General features: G+C 29.8%; 1 protein-coding gene across 1 annotated transcript; it reads left to right on the plus strand.

Moving 5' to 3' along the window:
• The first annotated feature begins 1259 nt into the window (after window positions 1-1259).
• Window positions 1260-10554, plus strand: LOC111638559 (40S ribosomal protein S11-like). Its single transcript, XM_023384285.1, has 4 exons — window positions 1260-1335; window positions 5691-5819; window positions 8543-8748; window positions 10380-10554. Exons 1-4 carry the CDS (start codon window positions 1324-1326, stop codon window positions 10501-10503), a joined length of 471 nt encoding a protein of 156 aa, XP_023240053.1. The 5' UTR covers window positions 1260-1323; the 3' UTR covers window positions 10504-10554.
• The last annotated feature ends 14699 nt before the right edge of the window (window positions 10555-25253 follow it).

Genomic DNA, 25253 nt, shown 5'->3' on the forward strand with positions numbered 1-25253 from the left:
AAAATTCCACACGGCCAGCCCTTTAACCAGGAGCTAACCCATGACTGAGTTCAGTGGTTTTATTCATTTGTCACTGGCGATCCTTATCGAACTGAGAACCCGAATTCAAATCATGCTTGGATTTTCATGAATTTGTCAAGACTAAGACTATTATGCAAGCCCTTAGTGCAGTGTTTTTCAACCGGGGTGCGGTGGCACCCTAAGGTGTCACGGCACCCCTGTTGGGGTGTCGCAAAGTTTAGAGCCTTTAGGCATTTTCTTGGAAATTTACTTAAGTGTAGTTCAAGATAACTCATTGTCAGTTCTATTTTGCTACGAGATATCTAGTAAGCAAAGAAACTATCACTAATCGCATGTTAATGTAATGTTCTACGCTACGTGTACGCACGACTTGTCACGAGTTCGCCCAAACCACATTGCTTGGCCTTCACGTTCCCAGTCCCAGTACCAGGCCAACCACCAGAGAAGAACGACGTGGACACTTGTGTCTTGTATATACTTTAAAAAGCATTGCATTGTACTTTGAAAAGCGTGTGGTTTCAATCACAAAGTAGGTGCATATTACAGTATTTTCATAGTATTCAAAAGCAATGATGACAAATAAACAATTTTTTATCATTTTTTTAATTTAAATTTTTTAAATTGATATGAAAAAGATAAGAAAAAAATAATGAAATATTTATTTTATATATGCATCAAAATAGTATAAAAAAACTTAACAAAAATTGTTTATCAATAAAATGATAATATAAAATGATGATATATTTGATAATAAAACTATATTTAAAAAACAATAGCGAGACTATTATTTTACATGTAGGTATTTCGACAAAATTCAATGAACTTAAATTTTGATTTTGAACACGTAGAAACACTTTTGCGTTGCGCGTAATATTCGTTTTCGCAAAAAAATTCATCTGGCCCATTAGTCCCCCCCTTATTCAGATTCTAGATCCGCCGCTGGTCAAGAATGTCACGATTTGTTATTTTTCAATTAGGTGTGCCACTCAATGAAAAAGGTTGAAAAACACTGCCTTAGTGTCTTATTGTAAACCTGACTGAATTTTTAATTAATATGAAAAACAGTCGTCTGTCCACAAAATAGAAAGAAAGAAAGAAAAAAAATCCGGAGAGAAACGTGATTAGTGGACTAAAATAAAAATATATACAGTAATTAAAATTGTAATAATACTTTATATATATGAGATATCATTAATATAGTTATATTATTTTAATTTTAAATCTTGGGCTATAATTTCCAAATAATGAAATGATGACAAAGCGCCATCTGTCTTTTATTAATTCTTGTGTTCTCGTTGTAAGATGGCGGAACAGGTATGTGTGTTATTTGAAAATTTATATTGCTTAATAGAAATTTGACAATATACTAATTAAATTTTTAAATCAACAACTTTTATAAATGCGAATTAGGATGTAATTAAGTACATAATGAAGTAATTTATAATTAGTTTTATTTCTAATCTATTCAAATACATGTGTTAGTCTTAAGCCTTACAATTTGCCACGTGTTTTGTAACTTCCATAAAGAAAGTGATGCGGGATGCCGAAATATTTATCTCATCTTTTTATTACAAACTATTTATAAAGTAAAAAACGTTTCGGGATAATTTTATGTGACAAAAAAATATGGAAATTTGTAACGAACATGTAAAATGTGTTAAGCCTAATTAGCCGATAAATTTTCTCGTATTTTTTGCCTGGCGTTTTCATATCAAACAATTTAGGATTTTTTAAAAATAATTTAAATTTTATTAAATAATTACACTGTTAATCTGCTAAATGAATATTTATGCTGAATTTTTGCATACGGCAAATGCCGGTAGATATTTTTGGATACTTTGTTTATACGTAAAAAATATACCTAAATGATCTAAAACTAGATTCTTGATACAAGTGCAGTTCTGAATGAGACTGTTAAAGACTTTAACAGAGGTGTAGATCATGACCACAGGAGTAAAAAAGTCCAAGGAATTGATGCGATACATGTGATCCTTTACAAGATACAGCCACTTGAAATCAGCCTACAAGGTCTGTTCAAAAAGTATCGGACCTTTTTTTTTTCCGCGTAAACCAATGATGCGCGAGAGGCCTCCTTTTGTGGAGGGGACAGTCATGCACAGCCCTGAATTTTTTCCCACCTGCAGGAAGCGTCAGTCGTTGGCAATCGGCCTATGAGTGAGGTCAGGTAGTGTGCTCTCGTCGGATTCCACTAAGCTGGAAAATGACTGAACAACGTGAGCAGTGATATTACATCAAATTTTGCCAAAAACCTTGGCAATACCCAAGTGTAAACCATTCGCAAGATTCAGCAGGCTTTCGGGGACGATCCTCGAGGCCAAAAAAAGCACGGCAGGTCCGCAGCAATATCAAAGGTCATGTTGACAGTTTTTTCGACTCTCGTGGGATGGTGTGTCATGAGTACGCACTGCAAGGCCAAACCATCGCAAAGGAGTACTACCAGGAGGTCCTTCGTCGTCTTTCCGATGCTGTGCGACGCAAACGACCGGATCTATAGTCGATCAAAACTTAGCAGCACCATCGTGATAACGTATCCGCCCATTCTGTGCATCTGATTCGGGCTTTCGTCGCCAAACATAACACTCCTGTGGTTCGTCATGCTCCGTACTCTCCCGACATGGCTCCGTGTGACTTTTGGCTATTTCCCAAGCTGAAAAGGCTGCTAAAAGGAACCCGAATTTAGTCGAGAGAAGACATCGTGCAAAATCCGACAGACCGGCTGATGGCCATTCCAAAAGATGCGTTCCAGTAGTGTTTCCAGCAATGGCAGGTACGCTGGGAGAAGTGTATACATTACCAAGGAGACTACTTTGAAGGGGATTAGAGTTTTGTACATCAAAATCAATAAATTTATTTTTGCCGACCAAAGATCCGATACTTTTTGAACAGACCTTGTATTTGGATTTTGAAGACACTTAAAAATGGAGAGTAATTTAATCGAACTATTTCTCAAAACAATACTAAAACTCAACTGTTTTCCACTTTACCAGAGATGGATAAAAGTTCAAACATGAGAAATGCCATTTGCACCACCTCCTCCTGGGGTGCAATCAATCACAATGCATGTTCTGTTAAAAAAATTTGAGAGATTATACATTTAGAAACAAATGCCATCTTCCAAAAATCATCTGGATTTGGCTGTGACATTGAAAGCTTGAAAAGACTTTGGGTCACCAACTCCTGTTCAGAGGTCAAGTTGGAAGAAAGATTATTTGAACATTTTTTGTTGATTTTGAAATATGAATCATTATAGTGTTGCATAAGCAATATTAACTAGAAGAACGTGCAAATTTTTTCATTTAGAAGGCTACAAACTTTTTAAAAAATAAAAAAAGATTGCTGTAATGTGATCTTATATCTATTATTTATTGACTTCAAGCGAACCTATCAAGTATAAGAAAGAACAAGCTTTGATTCAATATGTAGGCTGGAGATTCTTCAGCAACTGATTGATTAAGATGATACTTAATTTCATTAATGCCCAAGTTAAAGTGCAGGTTGAGTTGTCCAAGTGCATTTACATTAATAATGATTTATAACAAGATGATGATCTTTTGTTTCAATGTTTAACATTTATGTAGGCAGTTTTTTTCCTGATGGTCCATAAAACAAAGACAAGTGTAAATAACAAAATGAATTTATTACCAAAAGTTAGGTACAAACATGGCTACTTTTTGACATAATCACCATGAAGATTGAGGCATTTGTCATATCTATGGACAAGCTTTGCAATATCCTCTTCGTAGAATGTTACCGAATATTTGATAATATTATAAAATGATATTACACTTAATCTAGCATTTAAAGATTCAACATTATTTATACTTTATTAGCTATAATCTATACCATTGTTTCTCAACCTCTAACGAATCGTCGCCCCCTTCAACGTAGTATCGCCCTCTTCAATAAAACCGTTATGTAGTATTGCCCCCTTCACTACAAAATTTTGATGCCGAGGGACAAGGCTAATGCCAAATTCGCATTGAATAGACTAGTGACTAGTATAATGCTATTTGTTTAATTATTGTACGATATAACAAATAAAATATCTAATTATTCTTAATATAATGTTTTACTATATCGCCCAGAAAATTGGTTTTTGCCCCCAAAATATAAATTGTTACTAATCGCCCCCTCAACATGGAAAAACATATGGGGCGATATCACCCCCATTGAGAAACACTGATCTATACTAATATTATAAAGAGGTAAAGTTTGTAAGTTTGGATGTAGGGGGTAATCTCCGAAACTACTCATCCGATTTCAAAAATTCTTTCACCAATATTTAGAATGTACCTTCAGGGTGGACATAGGCTGTATATTATTCTGTTAATCATTCATATAAATTAAAATATATCATCTAGGATTAAGGCTTTTATGTTCAACAGATGGCACTAACTCCGCGAGTACGACAACCTAAGTTTGCTCTTCTGTGAGGATGAACTAAAGCAGATCATCTTTTATCTATCTATATAAATAAAAATGTAATGTTCATTTGTTTTTACTGATTTCTTTGAAACTTTGACACAACGTTGCATTCGAGTATGCATGTGTTTTTATATAATGTATGTGTTAAAAAATTCCCCCACTGTGGTGGAGATGGACAGGATTAAGGCTTACCGTGAAGAACTCTGCTTCTGTCTATACTATTTTGTGTGTGGTTTTTTCTGATTTTGATTGCGTTTTAATAGGGTGCATCAACAGAATATACACTAAAAAGGAATTTTTTGATATTCTCCCATGGGGAAGAAGGACACGATTAAGGCTTACTATGAAGAACTTCTGTTATACTATTTTAGATGCGGTTTTTTGCGTTTTAATAGGGTATGTCAAGAGAATGTACACTAAGAAGGGATTTTTTGAAATTTCCCCTGTGGGGGAAGTGTTATACATTTATAAGAGACTAGCAGATGGGCCCGGCGTTGCTCGGGCAAAAGTAACGATAGCGAAGATTAAGATTATTACGTTATAGTCAACCTCACCCGTTTTCATAGAATGCAAAAATTGGATCCCCCGTTTTCAGACTAATTAGAGAATTTTTACATGGGTCTAACAATATCTTCAATTTCCTGCAAAAACGAAAATCAACTGCACTTTCTCTTAAAACGTCGCTTTCTCTTAACAATTCCATTGTTACGTAACACGTCCATTGTTGACACTTCCATTGTTACTTAACACTTCTATTGTTGATGGAAGTGTTAAGCTTAATCCTGTCCCTCTCCCCCAGGGGGGCATTTCGAAAAATCCCTTCTTAGTGTGCGTTTTCGTGACACACCCTAACTGTGTACCAAATTTCAGCTTCCAACTCCTAACCATTTGGGCTCTGTGCTGATTATTATTATTATTATCATTATTATCAACTCATCTCGATTATATATATAGATACATTTTGAGCCACAACAACGCATGGCAGGGTCTGCTAGTCAGTTATATGGTTGAACAAAAAACTAAATTGTACGGGGAGTGACTGTTTGCACTTAGAATTTTCAAAATGATTCTCCTGAAAGATTTATCATCATAATTGAAAATAATTCTAATATTAAGTAAAGTAAAAATGGTTGATTTTGTTATAATGTTTCTTAATATTGTATTATTTTGTTTAATAAGACAATTTATTAATCTTTAAATAAATGTAATTATAATTTCTATAGACCGAAAGAGCATTCCAGAAACAACCGACGGTTTTTCTGAATAGAAAACCAGGATTGACCAAGACTAAATCGAAAAAATCATTGCGATACGTGAGAAATGTTGGACTTGGATTTAAAACACCACGAGAGGTATGTATAAATAATTGATATAAATGAATTTAAAATGTTTGTATATAAAATACAGCAAGTCCTTGCTTAATGTTGTGAATAGGTTCTAGGAAACTGCAATGTTAAGCAAAGAGGGCATTAATGAAACCAATTTTACTATTGGCTAAATGATATAAACAAGATATAATTCAATTAATGTTGTTTTAATTAGATCGTGTTCACATCCTACAGCATTTATTTTTAACCTTATAGAATCACTTTTACTGTTTATAAAGAAAATTTTGCAATGATAATTATAAATGTTTACAAATGTACAGTCAGACCTTGGGTTACAAATATCACTGTTTACAAACAATTTTGAATGCATATTTACTCCAGTTGTCATACAACAACTTGTTTTTCAAACAAGCTACGTGGCAGAACCAGCCACCAATGGTCAACTTCCTATATTTTCTATGTTAAAGAAAGTTGATGGCCCAACCAATCAACAGCAGAACTACTGAGTTATAAGTTAGTGGTGCAGAGATCATCTCATGCCATTAGACATCCTGACACAAATCATCAATGATGTAGTTATTCAAATTATAATTCATTATTCATGCAAGTAAGATACTACCACCATTTTTTGGTTGTTGAATTTAAATCAAATCAATTAAATAAACCAATTGATTTATTATATTGCATGTAGACAGAGTGGAGTCTATTTATAGCACTTTTTGTCAAGTGATGGTTTTGGTTTCGATATATATAAATAATAATATATTGTATTTGTAGGTATTTTTATAAATAAAATACAGCTAAAAAGGTTTAAAAAAAAGGCTGTTTTGTTTTGGAGGTTGAAAATAGATTAATCCATCTTACATTGTTTCTTATGGGAAAACTTTTTTCAGTTTGAGAACAACTTTTAGGAATGAATTAAGTTCATAAACTGAGGCTTGATTGTACTTGTATCTTTCTTTCTTCAACAATGTTAAGTATGGACTCTGTATATGTGTGACATAAAATTGTACACTTGAATACACAACAGTGTAGTTGGCAGAGCATTTTTCATATAAAATTGTGAATTTTGAATTTAAAACTAAAATATGCTTTTTTAATATTTGAAGACAAAATTTGCCCAAGTAGTGATTACTATTTATTAACTTTGCATCCCAGGCAATACATTTTCGGCGACTGACCTTCCTTTCTAGGCTACTAGCCGCCAAAAAGCTAAAAAGTGGCAAATTTTGTCTTCAAATATTAAAAATGAAAAGAACCATGAGATGAAAAAAAAATTTACAAATTATGACTGAACTATCATCACCAGGGGGAACCTTTTTAATCTACATTTTCCAGCGCTCACTTCTCTGTGGATAAAAGGTCGAACCACCCCAAAAGGGTACAGATGGTAACAAGAAAGACGTTCGTATATCACCAGTTTCAATTTTAGAAAATCTTTGTATTTTTAATTGGAAATTTTTGTGTTTTTAAAAAGGACTTTTTAGCTTTTTGGCGGCTAGTAGCCTAGAAAGGAAGGTCGATTGCTGAAAATGTATTGCCTGGAACACAAAGTTAATAAATGGTGATCCCTACTTGGGCGAATTTTGTCTTCAAATATTAAAAATGAAAAGAATCATCGGATGAAAAAAAAAACTAAAGTATGCTATTTTACAATTTAAAGTAATTATTGTTAAAATTATATAGATTATTGGAAATTTGTATTTAGGAGTAACAAAAAACAATTTTCAAATCGGATATTAACCTATCTTGTGTTGAAATTTTTCTCTGTTGTGTGCGGTCACCGTGTTGAATTTTTGTTGATGTTAAGCCTTTTTTTTTTTTTAATAATAATCATGACTACCATATCATTAAAAACTTTTTTTATTTTTTTATTTTGCACAAACAAAATAAATATATTGAAAAGTATAAAAACAAAAATTATATTTCAAAAGTTTGTTTTAATATAAAAATTATGATGCATAGCGACATCTAGTATCAAAAACATACTGATACTTAATGAAATATATCAGATTTAGCCTTGTGGGTCAAAGATCACGACCCCGATATATGTTGGGAATAACACAGGTGAGGTTAACAGCAATAGTTTACACATTTGTAATACTTTAGTTATTTTCTATATAAACATTTCAAAGCCCATTAGTTACAGTATATTAAAGCCAAACAATTGATAGTAATTTCTGAAAATACTTTTTTCTGAGTAGATTTCATTAAATTCTAATTTTTTCCTAATATTTTTGTTAATTTTTTAAAATTTGTTTAATAATTTATTAATTTGTTTATTCTTCTTTTGATTAATGTATAATAACAGCAAAAATAAATACATTTCAATAAAATGAAAAATGTAAATAAAATTACAGTGACATTAAAAAACTTTTTTCCAGTGCTATATATCTTACGTTTACATTTTGTGTAAGATAGCATAAAAGTTAGGAAAGATATAATTAATGGAAAAGTATTGGAAATGATTATATATTATTTAATTTACGAAATGGATTCAAGTTTTATTAAAACTAAAATTTGATGGAAAATTGTAGTATAAAACTACAGAATAAATTCTCTTATTTAATTATTTATATATTACTGAAACTGTTATGTAATTTTTTTTAATGACAAATGATGAAAAATCCACGACGGTCTACTGAAAAATTTTGTAGATATGTTATAACTATCTGAAAATGTCATTTAAAAAAATCTTAATAAACAAAAGTTAGAAGTGGTACTAAAATAAATTTTTATTTTTATAGGCTCTCGAAGGTACTTATATCGACAAGAAGTGCCCTTTCACGGGGAACGTCAGCATTCGAGGCCGTATTCTGAGAGGGGTGATAGTAAAAATGAAGATGCAACGTACCATAGTTATTAGAAGGGATTATTTGCATTATGTTAAGAAATATAATAGATTTGAAAAAAGACATAAGAATATGTCTGTTCATTTATCACCATGTTTCCGGTAAATTTATTTATTTTCTGCTTGCTATTAAATTTTAAGCCTGAAGTTTACGGTTTTAAAATAGTTTTATTTAATTAAACAGCTGATTAAGTTTGTGGGTGTCCACAAACTATTATTTGATGGCAGTTAGCTAAAACTGAAAACTTAATTATAAGAATTAGGAATTTTTATATTCTTAATAATCAAGTATGTACAATCTGGGAAACTATATATACAAATAACTTTTTATAAGATAACTTATTCATATTATGGTGCAGACAATCATGTAATAATTAGTTTTGCTCATTTATAAGTAAATATTAAATTAAATTAACGCTCTCTTTAATTGAAAGTTATCATTATTTTAAAAACTTAAAATTGCAAAATTTGTTTGAAGTTTTTAAAATAATGATAATTCCTTTAAAAAATAGAAAAATATTTTAGAAAAAACTAAAAAGATTAAGAAATGAAAAGATGTTTAGAAATTATTATTTTCTCACTCATTACTGTAACAAGAATTGGTTATGTTTCTAATGGATTAACCAGAATATGAAAAAATGTAGCAGAGAATTGTAGCATTAGAAAATAAGGCAGATTCTTCATTTTATAGTGGTATATGGATGATAGAAAGAGTGTCAATTATTGTACAGTACAGATGCCAATATTCAGAGCCAAAAATCAACAGAGTTACGATAACTATAATGCCATAAGTGTTCATGCATTAAAAATAAAGTGGATGGTAATTGGTTAACTTGTAACTCTAACTCCTGATCTTCAATTAGGAATATATGGCAGTTTCTGGCATATATTACTAACTGGAAAACTTTCAGTTCAAAATAAGAATTACATCATTAACTAAAGACACTGTATGCAGATTAATTTCTGCAAGCACACTCCAAATAATAGGTTCAGAAAACTGCTCTCTTCAATGATTATAAGATGTGATTATTTCAGTCTAAATAATCATATGTATTACTATTTGTTGTAGTTTTGAGATAAAATAATCCTATCATAGGAATTAAGAAATTTTTGGCTAGTTATTCAAATGCAACCATGCAAGATTTAATTTTTTTTGTATACAAATGCATAAGAAATTTTGTACAGTATTTTTTTCAATTTCCATGGAGACTATGCCTTCTACTGAAAACTGGCTTAAAAAAAGGGGTATCTATCTATATTTGTTTCATGCAAGAACAATTATAAGAATTAGTCATAACAATTCTACAAACAAATGATCTCATTAAATCGTACATGAATACATGAATCGACATTTTCCATAAAATCATGATGGTTTTTTAACCATCATGATTTTATGGAAAATGTCAGTTTATCTGTCAAAAAATAAAAAAAATTAGTTAATCTGTATCTTTCTCTAATCTTATATTGTAATTAAGAATTTATTTATTTATTACATATATCAAAAAACAAACTAATTATTAAAAACTGTGTAATTAAAAATAAAAATTATAACAAATTAATATCAGTTTTAAAATACTTCTTATAAAAAATTAGAGCGATTAATGATGATAAATTATCATGACGGTCTCCTGAAATGTTTGATGAGTTATGATAACTGATTATAATTTAAAATGCAAAATATATACTTGAACTGTATTTTTCAGACAATATTTATTATTATTATTGTTTTCCAGAGATGTAGCCATTGGTGACGTAGTGACTGTGGGAGAATGTCGACCATTGAGCAAAACGGTTCGCTTCAATGTTTTGAAAGTTACCAAAGCAGCTGGGGCCAAGAAACAATTCCAGAAATTTTAATGTTTATTTTACAATGTATATTCAGATTAAAAATAAATACATTGTCTGATATCTGAAGTGTATTTTTTATTAAAACAAATGTAGTTATAAAATTATATTTTCCTGGATTCTAAGGAAGTGATGAATTAGAAACTAATTCATAGTTTCAGATTAATTTTAAGGCTTTTTTTTTTAACTCAAAAGTTAAAAAAAAACCTTAAAATTAATTTGAAATGCTTGTTACTTCATTAACTTTAATCATGTAACAAATAAAGAATAAAATGCCATGAAATTGGTATTCAACTATTTTCGTGCTCTAATGTACTGTACATAAATTACACTGGTGGTGTAAAAGTATTGCATACCTACTGTAAAATATGTACTTTTTGATAAATCTAATATTAATTTAACTGTGGTGGCATTTTAAATGTACAGGCATTCCAAAAAGCAACAGTGTATGTTGGACAATAGTGAATGTGAACTGAAATTGTGTGAATGATTTTTGCTAATTATCTGAATTAAAACTCAATTATTTTAATTTTGATAAGAATAGTGAAATTTTGGCAATTGCTTAATTGTTGCTAAGTCAGAAATAGTACGGAATCAATCATGTGACATGACATCACATTGAAACACTTGGCCTAATGTCCTGATTTTTACATTTGTGATATGGTCATTAGTTAAAATGAATGCAGTAAAGTGTAAGCAGCTAATCACTGCCACTGTTGATAAGTTGGGCTACCTCCAAAAATTGGGTTGAAAGTTCAAAATTTGCTTTGAGGATGTGTTATTAATTCTGCACCCAAGTGTACTGTAAAGCAGAGAAAACCAAAGAAGGTAATTTCCTCTTGAAAGGAGATTGCAGTCCAAAAACAACTGAATGTAGTTATGGACAAGCAGTTAAATTTACATTGGATTGTTCTGAACATGCAGGAAATGTTTTATTAGGGTTTCTGAAATGGGATCCTGGTTGTTTTTTTAGCCTGAGAAATTATCATCCTGGGAATCCTGCAAATTTCTTAAAAATTCACTTTTTTCTTATTTTGTGTTAAGGTTGAGGAAATTTTGCAAATAGGAAGTATAATTAACTCACAAACTGTCAGAATACATTTGTATTTATTAATTTTAAACTTACTTATTAGTTTTTTTAATTTTTGTTCGTTATGGCATGCCACAAATTGTCAATAATCAGTACGTAGCTTATTTGTGGCAGGACTCTGAAATTCTGTACTTGTCAGAACCTGTAATGTCTGGAACACTTGTGCTTATGCTGTCTTAATTTTTAACCATGCCCGGTAGATTCAATAACTGCATAATGTCAGGTTGTGCAAATTGGGCAAGGATACAAACAAGTACAAAGTTTGCAAGTATGAAGTTTTTCTTCATAAACCTGATTATTAAAGCCAAATGAATTGCTGAATTATCAAGCTATAAGCTTGATGCCAAGGTAGACAAATCAAGAATACTAGACAGCAAAAGAAGTACTACAATCTCAAAATCTTCCAGGCTACAAGTGAAAAAAACATATAACATCCATCTTCTCTTAAATGCATTAAAGATGATTCCACTAACATCAATTAAATCGGAAAGGGCATTCTCGGTAGTGGGACTTTACTAAAATAAGAATCAGATTGACTGATCAGAGTATTGACCATCTTTGCTTTTTAAAATCTTATAAAAGTTTACAATATTTTGTATTATATTGTATTTAAAAAACAAAAATTACCTTTTAAGAAGAATGATCTAAGTTCATTTTTTTAAATTTTTAACTCAATTTAAAGCATTTTGTTGTTGTATGCAGTTTCCAGCAAACTTTAATAAATTTTTTCTATTTGTGAAAATCTCTATGTAATTCAAAGGTAATTTTTAATATATATCTTATACAGCATTATTAATATGATTTTGGGGGTTGTAGAATGTATTAAATTACTTTAAAAATGAAAAATAATTATATTATTTGATTTCATGATATTTTGTATATCTGGGATCCCAGGAAACAGTTCACTTTTATCTTGGGACAAGCAAAAGACCAGGAAATGAGAAACCCTAGTTTTCATCATGAAAAAAAGTAGTGTCACAAAGTTCCTGATGGTTTTTTGGTGTAGGTAGACTAGATTCCCTTGTAGACTGTATCAAGCTTACACCATCTAAATTTTGTATTAACATAGAAGTACAGTAGTGTGATTTTCTAAAATAAATAGACAATTTTGGATAACCACACACAGTAAGGAAAAGAAAAAGATTTATATTTTTATTTTTAAGGTATTTAATTCAAGTACAATAGTAAAAATGAGTAAGGCATGATAGGTTAAGGTTATGATAAGAAATAAAATCTGTCTGGTTTATTGTTAAAAGACCCATTCAGTGGAATCTGCAAAGATACTTTGAATTCAAAAATACTTTGTCATATACTTTTTTCTAACTACTAAATCCTGGTTCATTTGATTATACAAATTAAAAGTTGCTTCAGGTTGCATTTCTAATCATACCAACATGAGAACCCAGACTAGTGCAAATTAATTAGTAAGAACATGATTTAATCATAATTTGATTTCTCAAAAAACATAAAGGAGAAAAGTTCCATGTCATAGATACAGTCAAGAAACTTCATAAAATTTTCCTACAGATAGTAGAGTGACACAACTCCCAAATAACTACTTGTCGAGGGAAATAGAGGCAAAATCGTAGATTGGAGCAACTAGCAACTTCACCAAAAAATGGGAATTTGAATAGCAGGAGTGGACCCCGAATAAAAGGCAAGAGGACACATGACAACAGAATTCGCCTGTTAAAATTTGTATGTGCCAATCTTTCTGACCTCCAGCCATTGACTGGACCTTAGCTGCTCCAAACTAACAAACAATTGATCAAAACCCATTGTGAATATTACTATTATGGTCTGGTGAATTCAAGACCCACCATAACAAGCAAAAGACTCTCTTTTCTTCCTTCAGGACATCCAAAGCTGACCCTCACCGATCCAGGTATTTACTGACGTGTCCAAATTTGTAAACACACTCTATGATGTGCTTGTAGAATAGACTCTTCCATTTATGTTACACTTTTGTAAATTAGTGATGATCTTTACAAATAAATTGTTATTTAATGTTTAAATGCATAGTGGAGTGCATTGTTTCTTGATTCCCTCCTCCATCCTGAACTTAACCATTCTCATATGCGACCATTCGTACGAGATTTACATCCAAATGTAACAGTCAGTCTTGATTGGCATCACTGATGTAGAGGTCAGAGTGGGATACTTAATACTGCTCTAACCTGTGCTCTTAGTCACGGGACACCAATGTTGTTTCTAATTTACCAAATACTTCATTGCATAAACATAGTGAAGCATTTAATGCTTTAGAAACTTGTGACTCATTAACTGTGCTTTTTCATTTGTATTGTAATAAATTAAACCTAACAAGATAGCTTGAATAGTGGGCCTACAGAATATTGCCAATGATTATTATTATGTAAAAAGTAATTTCTGGAATTAGTACTCTCAGAAGTCAACTTTGGTTAATTGCATTTTTGGTTTCAAACAACAACAACAACTGAAATGAAAAAAAATTGGACCAAGTAAAAAATTATGACAATTTAGGTGACAAATTTTTCTTTGGTAAAGATAAGCTTGATGCTTTGGAGTGAAATGTAGAAAACAATAATGAAAATCTTTGTTGGTATTATTTTGAAGCATCAAGATTATCTTTACCAAAGAAAAATTTCAACTGTCATTAAATTGTCATAATTTTTTACTGGTGCAATTTATTATGTCTCAGTTGTTTTTGTTTGGATATCAATTGTTTTTTAGTTAATGAATGCTTAAAGTATTTTTTTTTCTGAAAGATAAATATATTAAAATTGCAATATGTGTATATTAATCTCAAGAAATCAAAAGATGTTATATGTACAGATATATTGCAGTGCATGGCATTTACTTTTTAATATTTTAGTATCATTGCACTCTATCCATTTCTCTGAATTGTTATTACAGCTTATCCATTTAAAAAGTAGTTTAGACCTGTAATTATAAAATTTAGCAGAATCACTTGAAGAGATTGCTGTGAAATTTGATGTTCTAACATCAATTATGTAACAAAATTATGATGTCATCTATGTTTATGATTAAATGCATTTTAAGTTGTATTGTTGTGTTGTAGCCTAACATGACAACAGAACAGTTCATTCAGTGCTTTAAATAGCCATTATTTTTATATAAGAATATTTAATTTTATACTATATTTCATTGATTTCTGTACATTAATACAATGATGTCATAAAAAAATAATGATGTAATGAAATGACATTATCTATTAAGTTATTTGTTTACATCATTAATGTTTATGAATTAGTGTAGTTTATATTGTGTTATCACATTAAGACTTACAACAATGACATAGTTCAGTTGGCACTCGGTAACATAGTGACAGCTGTTGTGTTTTCAATACACCATTAATAAAGTTGTTATAAAAAGTTTCAATTCACATAAATTTGAGCTTTTATTATTCTGGATAATATTTTGAATAAAAATAATTTTTTTACAATGCAATTTTATCCTTATAAGCATACAGTTAAGTGATAAAAGTAAAAAGATCTGTGGGGAACCCTGTAAACTTTGACCTATCACTGGAAGTTTTGTGAGCACCTGACAGATAATGAGAGGCTTAATATTAAAATTGAGTTTTCCAGACCCAGTAGTTTTCTCTAGGAGAGTCTGCATGCTGGATGAAGAAAATAAAAGTTTTCTTTTTTTTTTTTGGTAATTTTGTACTTTTCAATTGCTTATATTTCTGCAACCTCTTTACAGAAAAATCTGATACTTTTGCACACTGAGAAAACAATCTTTTGAATGAAATATTCAGAATTACTTTAGGTGTTTGAGAGTAGAGAAATCAACCCCTGAAAATTGGCAACTCCAATTCCTGTATATATAGTCAGTGACTTTTTCATAGTGTGGACTCATTGTTGGGATTCTCAATAATCAAGGCTCTACTATATGTAGCATGGAGGCATCAAGAAGATGATAGTCTCATTCTTGAAGAAGTACTATATGAATGGAAATATGTTTTAATCAAATATGGCAATGTCCCTACACCTGACACAATTGTTTTCCTTTGACCAATATGAAATGCAATATATTCCTCATAAAAACAATGTGCCTAACATGAAACCATAAAAGCAGAAAATGTATGGTGAAAAGTGTGAGATCAATTATGCAACTTTTGAGTTTGTCATTTCCTATTTGTCACTATAGAGATTCCCATTGTATATATCAGAGTTTGAGTGCCGACCAATGGCTTGATAAAATTGTCACATTTTCTTCTATAATGCCCTTTGACATTGTTGAATTCATCTTTGATAGAGTATAGATACATGTAAAATTTGAACAAAATAGATTAAAAAGGCTATGTTTTTGTTAAAGTTGAACTTACCTGCATTATATAAAAACTATATGAAGAAAAAACTCAATAATGATATATTAGACTGATGATACCCAAATGTTTACTAAAATATCATCCAAAAAAGATATAAGGCCAAGAACCATGACACAGAAAATGAAAGCATAATTAGCATGAGCCAAAAAGCATCACAATTGGACAACAGAACAGTGGCAACATGTCATATTTTCCCTGATTCAGATGAGAACCATTTTCATTATCTGGTGACGCCCAAACTGATATGCTAAAAAATGAATAAAAGCTATTACTCTGAATCAATGACAAAATACCAATTTGATGAATCTGAATGCCTCAAGAGACCTGAAAAGTATTATCCTTCAGTAGTGATTGGAGTGAAATTAACTACATTGGCATTAGGAAGCTTTATTTTGTGGATGGCACAACAAATTCAAATCAGTGTGAAACTATTAAGACACGTCAATACAGCCAGAGAAACATTTGAATTGGAGCCATGCATTTTCCACAATATTTGGCATCCTGCCACCCATGTAGACAGGTAAGTGTAAGTTTCTGGTTTTAATGGTATTCAATACTTTTAAGATATTAAATGATTACAAGACATTTTGCTTTTCTGGATGCAAAGAGTGTTTTCAGAACTAGGAATGCAAGTGCTGGATTGGGCTGGAAATTCATCAGGTCTCAACCCAATTGAAAATGTTTAGCATCTGATAGACTTCAACAAAACAGAAACAGGAAGAAGTGATTGTGTATGGCACTAACATAATCATGATGTTATTTGAAGCCTGATTGACAGCATGCTATAAAGAATACAGGCTATTAGTTGAGCCAAAAGGTATTTTAATATTAATGAATATGAATTAACACAATGCTTATATTAATATATTTATATCCTACTTTCATGAATATATTGTCTAAATTATTTTTGTTTAACTCTTCAAGCATATCCTCAAAACAAGTTTCTACATTTTCAAGCATTATATTTTATGTATCTGTCATAAAAGAATAAATTACAGTAAAAAGAAGATTGCAGATATTTTTCTTCTCTATTTAACACTACTTATCACTAATACATCATCCCATCATAGTAATGTAGGTGTCTACATTATTAACGTTTTGCTGATTCATATTAACTCAGTGGACATGAATTACTTTAGAATACTGTACCAGTGTCTGAATATTGGATATCAGGTACCAATACATAGTTATTATTCTGGATAACCATTTTCTATAAATTAATCTACTGTATTTATTTTAATCTTTTAATTGAACATTCATGTTCAATTAAAGTCTGATTTTTATTAAAAATTTGAGTCACAAGGGAGATAACTTAAATGGAACACATTCTCATCTTTCTAATTCAAAAACTGATACATAAATAAGTTTGGAGACATATCACAAAGACAAAAGTCCACATGTGATGAGAGAGAGACAGAAAGGTTGGTTTCCTTGTTCCTCTGTATAAGGTGGGTCCCTCTGACTGACCAAATTGGTTCTTGATGTAAGTACTGACAATTTTAAAACAACATGATCTTATAATGTGAAAGAAAAATAAATGTTATTGGGCTGCAATTTGAAAAAATTATAGAACTATAAATTCCCACTGTTGTCCTTCCTTAATCTCCAGAGTGGAGTTAGATGATATACAAGACCAGATATGGGGGAAAACTTAGGAGCAGGAGTCCACCATTAACTATATAAGAATGTCCAATGCAAACTTGGAAGTCATGCTATTTCAATTCAAAAATTTCCCTCAAAAGGTGTTAGATAGATGACTGGCATGATTCTCATTAAAAATTGCAGCCTGACATTGTGATGATGTCACAATAAATAATTTCTTATAACTTTGTAAAACTTAAAAATAACACACTAACTTATACTGTACATTCATGCAAACTTTAAAAAACTTCGTACCAATGTAGCAATGATAAAATTGACAAATAGCATTTGTGTGTTATTTATATTTCTTAGGTTACAAGTATTGGGTTCAGTTGATTTTTTTAAAGAAATTTTTTTTGTACATTAAATAAGCTTTCATTACAAATTTTTTTAATTAAATATTTTGTTTATGTCAATAAATTAGAAGTTCTTTATACTTGAAATAATTGTTTAAGTTGATAATTATTTATATTGATAATTGTAGTGGAATTGTGCAACAGAAATTCCAATTGTCAACTTAATTCCATTTAAGTTGATAATTGTTTATTGTGTATTTCTAAACTATTTTGGACTGTGAGATGGAGAGAAATACAAAAACAAAACTTGTATATCGTTTGGAGGTAAAACAAATCCAATTAATGATCCCCAACATCCTTATGAATAATCAAGTTTGAAGATTAAATTATAACTTAAATTGTAAGGTAGAGGAGTCCTTTATGGCCAAAGTTGGTCAAAATAACAGTCAAAACTCCCCTACCTTATATTTTATATTATATAATCACACGTGTAATGTTATGTGTTTAATGCAGGCTTAAATGTGTATCTGGTGTTATAAAAAGCATTTGACCGAGATGGAAAATTTGTTCCTAATACAAGAAAAATTGCAAACTATTTTAAAAAATAGTATTAAAAGGCAATGAAAAAAAAGAAACGTTGAATTTCTGTTGCACAATTCTTATTTATGCATGCACTCACAAATTAAGTTATATGTAAATCATGCCCACACATTAAGTCAAAATTTCACTAATTTTTATATATTATAATGGTTAATAGGTTTTAACATTCTCATCATTGACAATCCATCTTTGTTTAAATTGTAAATCAGAAATAAATAAGTTTTGAAAAGTCAAACATTGCATGCTTTTGAGTACAAAATGCTCTTGGACATGCATTATCTGAATTTTCTCAGGTATATGGATAAAAATACTGTATTGATAGTGTTCAGCATTATATAGATGTATAATTAATAACTTTTATGTCTTAAAGGTGTTTTAAGTGTTAATGTATTTTATAAATTATACATTTAACCCTTAATTTACATAGTAGATTAATTTCACAAAAATTTTATTGTATAAACTGAAATTATGTAAATGAGACCAACATTTATATGAGAAATATAGAATCTTCTTACCAATCCTGCTATTTTTCATAAAAATGTTAGTCTTGGTCTACATGATTTTGAATTACATTAAACTTTGCAAAATCAAGGATTTGACATGTATAAAATTCATGTTTTGAGTGAAAATTCATAGGAATGTTATACTGGAATACACATTAACAAGTAATTTTTAAGGAACCAAAACAATGCTGAATGTATTAACTTTTCTAAGGAACTTTATTATTATTACATTAGTAGTATAAGCCAGAATGAGGAATAACCTCTCTATGGCTAATTAAATACAACAAATATAATTTAAATGTCACACACGTGACTATCACAGCTTAAAATCACAAAATATAGAATTGGTACAATCATAGGTTAAAGTGCAATCATGATAATCAAGAATTTTAAATATTTATTTAAATAAGTACACCCAAAACTTTCACTTTCAATATACCATTCTTAATAACAAAAATCTTAATTTTACTAAGCTTTAAAAAATTTAATCATCTCAAGAAAATTCAAGTTCCATAACAGTTTATATTACTGAATGAAACAGCTTCATACAGGATTTCTAAACATATAATTCCCATACTTGTAATTAAAAATAATTTTAAAGGATTAAATGAATACATTAATTGGAAAATTGTCATCCAAGGCTCCCACCAACAAATAATGAAAAAGTAGGATCATTTTAAGAAAAGCAATATTTCAGTATCATATTTTCTTTAAATGTTAAAAGTGATGTTCAGTTCTTATAATTTGATTCTTTTAATTTCAACTTCCTTCTTAATTTTTAATGTAATTTTTACTTATTCTCATAATTTCCAAATGAGGAGCTCAGATGCAAAATATAATATGCCTATAAAGAAAAAATTGACATATTGCTTAGATTTTAGTTAAATTTATGCTCTGGGCATGTTACTATTTTCATTGAGCAATGATATTTTTTAAGAAAAAATGAGATCTTTTGCTTTTTAGTAAGTTCTGATTTAACAATCTAAATATCATCTTCCTTTTTGGTAATAGATATGTCATTTTTTTAAAATTGAAATAAAGAACTTATTTATTGTATCCTTAGTTGAACTCTTTAACTAAGTACTCAGGAGAATAAGAATCAACTATCGAGAACTGAATAAGAGAACAAACAGACTTATATCCTATTCCAAGAATTGATGATATCCTTGATAGACTACATTCTGCAAAATATTTTTCAGCAATAGATCTAAAGACAAGATATTGGCACATTCCTATGAGAGAGAATGATGTACTGTATAGAAGATTGCATTTGTGACACCTGATGGATATACAAATTTCTAAAGATGTCTTTTGGCTTAACGAATGCACCAACTACTTTTCAGTGAGCAATGGAAACCCTATTTCGAGACAAAGTGTGAAGGAACTCTTATCTATCTGGATGATATTCTTTTATACACTAAAACATTAGATGAGCAAGTGAAGTGAATTAGGAAAGTTCTCCAAAGATTTAAAGAGGCACATCTAAAGATATCAGAAACAAAATGTCAGTGGGGAAAAGACAATTTAGATGCCTTTGTTACCTAATTGATGAAAATGTAAACAAAGAGACCCAGAAAGATGAAGAGCAGTGCAAATGTTAAACCATCCTTTGGACAAGAAAGGACTACATTCTTTTTGTAGCTTAATGTCCTATTATTGACATTTTTACCACTCAGTATGCTAGCATACTGAGTGGTAAAATTAAGAAAACTTTTAAACTTCTAGCTCCTTTAAGAAAACTTTTTAAAGAAAACATTCCATTTGTTTGGGATGAAGAGATAAAAAAAAACCTTTTACACAGTTAAAATAATGCTTGACGAGAGAGCCAATTTTAGCTCATTTCCAACCTGAAGCAGAAACTGAAGTACATACTGATACCAGGCTTTAGTGCAGTTTTGATTCAGTTTCAAAGAGAAACGAAAGTAATAATCGAATATGCAAGTCAGAGTTTGAGTGAAGGAGAAAAGGTCCTCCATTCCACAGAATTAGAAGGAATTGCTGTATGCTGGCAATGTGTGAGAAATTTAGGCATTTATTATTGACATTACTTGGTAAAAATTTGCCATGTGGACAGATAACTAGTCAGTCACTTGTGTGTAAAACAAGAGAACCCTAGGGAAGAAATTAGGATAAATGGTATTTGAATTACAGGAGTATGATTTTGAGGTGAGATCTAAGAAAGGGTTAGAAATCTATTGCCAGATTTAATTGAGGTCAATAATGTTCCTATGTGCACGAGGAGAAGATGAATGTTTTAATCCATTCAGATAATTGTGGAGCTGCAGTATTTGCATTGTGAACAGCAAAGGAAATTTTAGGAAGGCTAAACATATTGATATTGGACTGCATTTTGTGGAAGACTTGATAAAATCCAACAGTGTTAAATTAGAACACTTAGCTGGAGCTGACATGCCTGCAGATGTGCTAATGAAGGGACTAGGCCCGAATAACATAAGTTGTGCTGTGATCTGTTAGAACTCTAGGGATAATAATAATCTTGATATATTTCATTTAAGTGAACAGTTCAAAATTTTCCTTGAAAAGCCATAAGTTATGTGAACTTTATATAAGTTAACATTCCAATTTTCTCTCAGATGGTACCTTTTTTAAATGACCAGTTGTAATTTCCTTAATTAATTGTGTTTCCAACATGATAATAAGTGTTTGGTTAATTTCCTCTTGTCATATTTTATTTTTGGAAGTTAAGTAAATAAATTTAAATAGTAATAATGCAAAAGTTTTCTAGAAGTCCAGGAACTGGGAGATAAAAAGCAATTGTGTTTGTCACATTATAGCAGCAGCCAGTTTGTTATTTGTAGTTATGAATAAATTAATTATTATTCACCATATATAAAGCAAGGAACCATGACTCGTCAAAAGAAGGAATTTTTTTCTTGTAAATCATCAAGAAATTATCAACCATCATCATTATCTTCTTAGCACTGTGAGTCTGAGATTCTATGCTGCACATTTTTCTCCAGCTTTCTATCTGCAACAATGATCCTCCAGTTGAATATTCTTAATAATTTTATGCGTTCTGTTCTTTTGTGACTGTCCTCAAGATCTAACTCCTTCCATTGTTTGGGTGTAGCCACATTTTGAAAGCAATCTGGGTGCATTTTTTCAACATAACCCCCAGCAATCTCATTTGGCTTTAAAATTCCTATTATATAGTGTTACAATACACAGTAAAGTTGATGTATTTCTGTGAGATATGGACAACAATAAAAATGAAAAACAGCTATACCATTTTGAAAACACAAGTCTATAAAGAATTTTTGAAAATGAATGGCCAAAAAACAAAGAAATATATATATATATTCATTCCACATTCAAAGAGTAAGAAAAACGTGGCATGCTAATAGAAAGTAGGATAAGTGGGAGCTCTGGTCATCTTATTCTTTTAGATTGGCTTAAGAATTTCAGAATTTGGTTTCAATATTTCAATATATTAATACAATGTTTATAAGATTAGAATACCAAACAACAATGAAACATATGGCTGATAAGAGAGTTTCAGGATTAAATTTAAAGATTAAAGACAAAAAATAATTTAAATAAGGGTATATGCATAATTGGAAATGATGCTAATGTTGAATCAAAAAAATTTTGTGATACATTTGCTAAGGTTTAAAAAAGAAGGAAAAATTAAAATAATTGAAGTTTGGAAATCAATAAATCAGAATTTAGATAGCAACATAAATATATACAGTATATTAATGAAAAAGAGAATATTTTAAAAAAACCAGCAGTTCTTACTTATAAATGCTTTCAGGTTTTTAAAGTCTGTTTTGAGTATACTATGGATAAAGAATTTTAAAAAAAATGAGTATTTTAAGAATTTTTATGGATACAAAATACTTTATATGAAATCTTTTTTAAGTTGAAAATGTATATATAATTAATATTAGAATATTAATATGTAAGTCACAACAAAATATATTCTTTTTTATGTTCAATAATTTCAAATGAAGATGATAAAATTTAAAAACTTTTTATTTTTTAGTTATTTACTTTAATAATTATATTTTATAGCTTTTTTAAAACTATTTTGTGTTTTCTAGATTAAAAACATTCAAATATTATGGCTCTTTCAGATTTTTAGGTGAACATTTCACAGTTTAATATTTTCAACTACTTTAGCTACTCTTCCAAACAACTCCATATTGTATCACACATGTCTAAAATTTTTAATAAATTATGAAACAATTGGTTCTGATGTTACAATTTAAAAACATCTGTCTTTCCATATTCTCAGGAAAATTTTTACCATGTTAAAAATTCTGAATTTTATATATAAAATTCTTAGAATATATAATTCCAAATTTTACTGATATAAGATTTCAGAAATGACAACTTGAAAAGTCTATGGACAAATACATAGAAAAAAGTTATATATTTTTGTTTAATGTAATATATACCATAAAGCTTCTCTGAGTTGCAAAGAACTGGATTTATGGTTATATTTGAAAAAGAAGAATCTAGAATTTGAAGTTAACCAATAAGCATCTACAGTACTAAAAGTAATATTCTAACACTTGATTATTGGTTGTAAATACAGACATCTCAATTTAATTAAGATTCACTTGAAGAAGCGCACACCTATATAAAATATAAAGCTGTTTCATTCATTGATGAGAAAATAATAGTTAAAATAAAATCAAAATATTAAAAAGTTTATGAATTTCATGCACATTAACACACATTTCTAACAATACCAAGTTGCTCTCAATAGATCATATTTAATATGTAAATATTATTGACAAATCCAGATCTAAGAAAGGGTTAGAAATCTATTGCCAGATTTAATTGAGGTCAATAATGTTCCTATGTGCACGAGGAGAAGATGAATGTTTTAATCCATTCAGATAATTGTGGAGCTGCAGTATTTGCATTGTGAACAGCAAAGGAAATTTTAGGAAGGCTAAACATATTGATATTGGACTGCATTTTGTGGAAGACTTGATAAAATCCAACAGTGTTAAATTAGAACACTTAGCTGGAGCTGACATGCCTGCAGATGTGCTAATGAAGGGACTAGGCCCGAATAACATAAGTTGTGCTGTGATCTGTTAGAACTCTAGGGATAATAATAATCTTGATATATTTCATTTAAGTGAACAGTTCAAAATTTTCCTTGAAAAGCCATAAGTTATGTGAACTTTATATAAGTTAACATTCCAATTTTCTCTCAGATGGTACCTTTTTTAAATGACCAGTTGTAATTTCCTTAATTAATTGTGTTTCCAACATGATANAATTTTATGTCAACTATGATATTATCAAGCTCATGATTGCTGTGTAATATTATGCAATAAGATACTTCTTTAAAATGTAATATTTTAAAACATAAAAAGTAGAATGCAAAATAATAATAATAATAATAAATTTGAAGTTTACCATGGATACTTTATAAATTGTTATACAAGATATTGAACTTAATCTAAAATTGTTTACATTGTAGTGAAATGCAAACTAAGAACTGGTATTTAGTCTTGGATTATCTATGTAGCAAAATGAACATATTCAAAGTTATCATGTGATTCAATAAATAATCTCACCAAATAAGTTCATATCACTGAACAAGTTCAAATACATTCTCAGTGCTACATGAATAAGTCAATAGTTCTGTAGAGTGAATCTACATATTAAGTCAATAACTTAAATTTAACAATAACATCTTGTCTTACCATATTCTTGTGTATATAACAGGTTATCTGGTGTTTAAGACGAGATTATACACCAATTTTAAATTGTAATAATGAACTTACACTTAAGAAGCAATGATTGCTCCCGCAGGCATGGAGTAAACAGTAGGGCAGGTTATCAGAAAGTTTTATTTTTTATTGTAGCAATTTTCTGTGGATTATACTCCCACAGCAAATTGCAGGTTATATGCACAAAATAAAGGATAAAATAACTTAATTAAAATTTAGTGATTAACTTTTTATACATAAGGAAAAAATTAAAATTATAAATGATTTTTATTTATAAATCTGAAGTAATTATCATCTCATTTCTTCAATAAGCATAATATTAGAGCAATTAGTACCTTGCAGCAATTCCTGTCTGTCTAACAATGAAAAGATATATCAGTTATAATAACTGTCATAAAGTTGTGAGAGTCAAACTTATTGGAATAAATTGTTAAATATTTTTTACGAAGAACAGTTTAGAGAAATAAACAACAAACCGATATTTAAAAAGAACATAAAACTTTTTTCCCATGAACTTAATTCCGAGATGAGGATGATACATCCAATGTGTCACCCGGAATCTACGAAAAGACGAAAGAA

Source organism: Centruroides sculpturatus, unplaced genomic scaffold (genome assembly GCF_000671375.1).
Source record: "Centruroides sculpturatus isolate CEXI.00-Female unplaced genomic scaffold, Cexi_2.0 scaffold856, whole genome shotgun sequence".
NCBI lineage: Eukaryota > Metazoa > Arthropoda > Arachnida > Scorpiones > Buthidae > Centruroides > Centruroides sculpturatus.

What these genes read in the sequence shown, in the direction of transcription:
- LOC111638559 (XM_023384285.1), top strand. An exon ending in GATTTAAAACACCACGAGAG is followed by an intron (nt 5,820 to 8,542) that starts GTATGTATAAAT and finishes TTATTTTTATAG; the next exon opens with GCTCTCGAAGGTACTTATAT. An exon ending in CATTTATCACCATGTTTCCG is followed by an intron (nt 8,749 to 10,379) that starts GTAAATTTATTT and finishes ATTGTTTTCCAG; the next exon opens with AGATGTAGCCATTGGTGACG.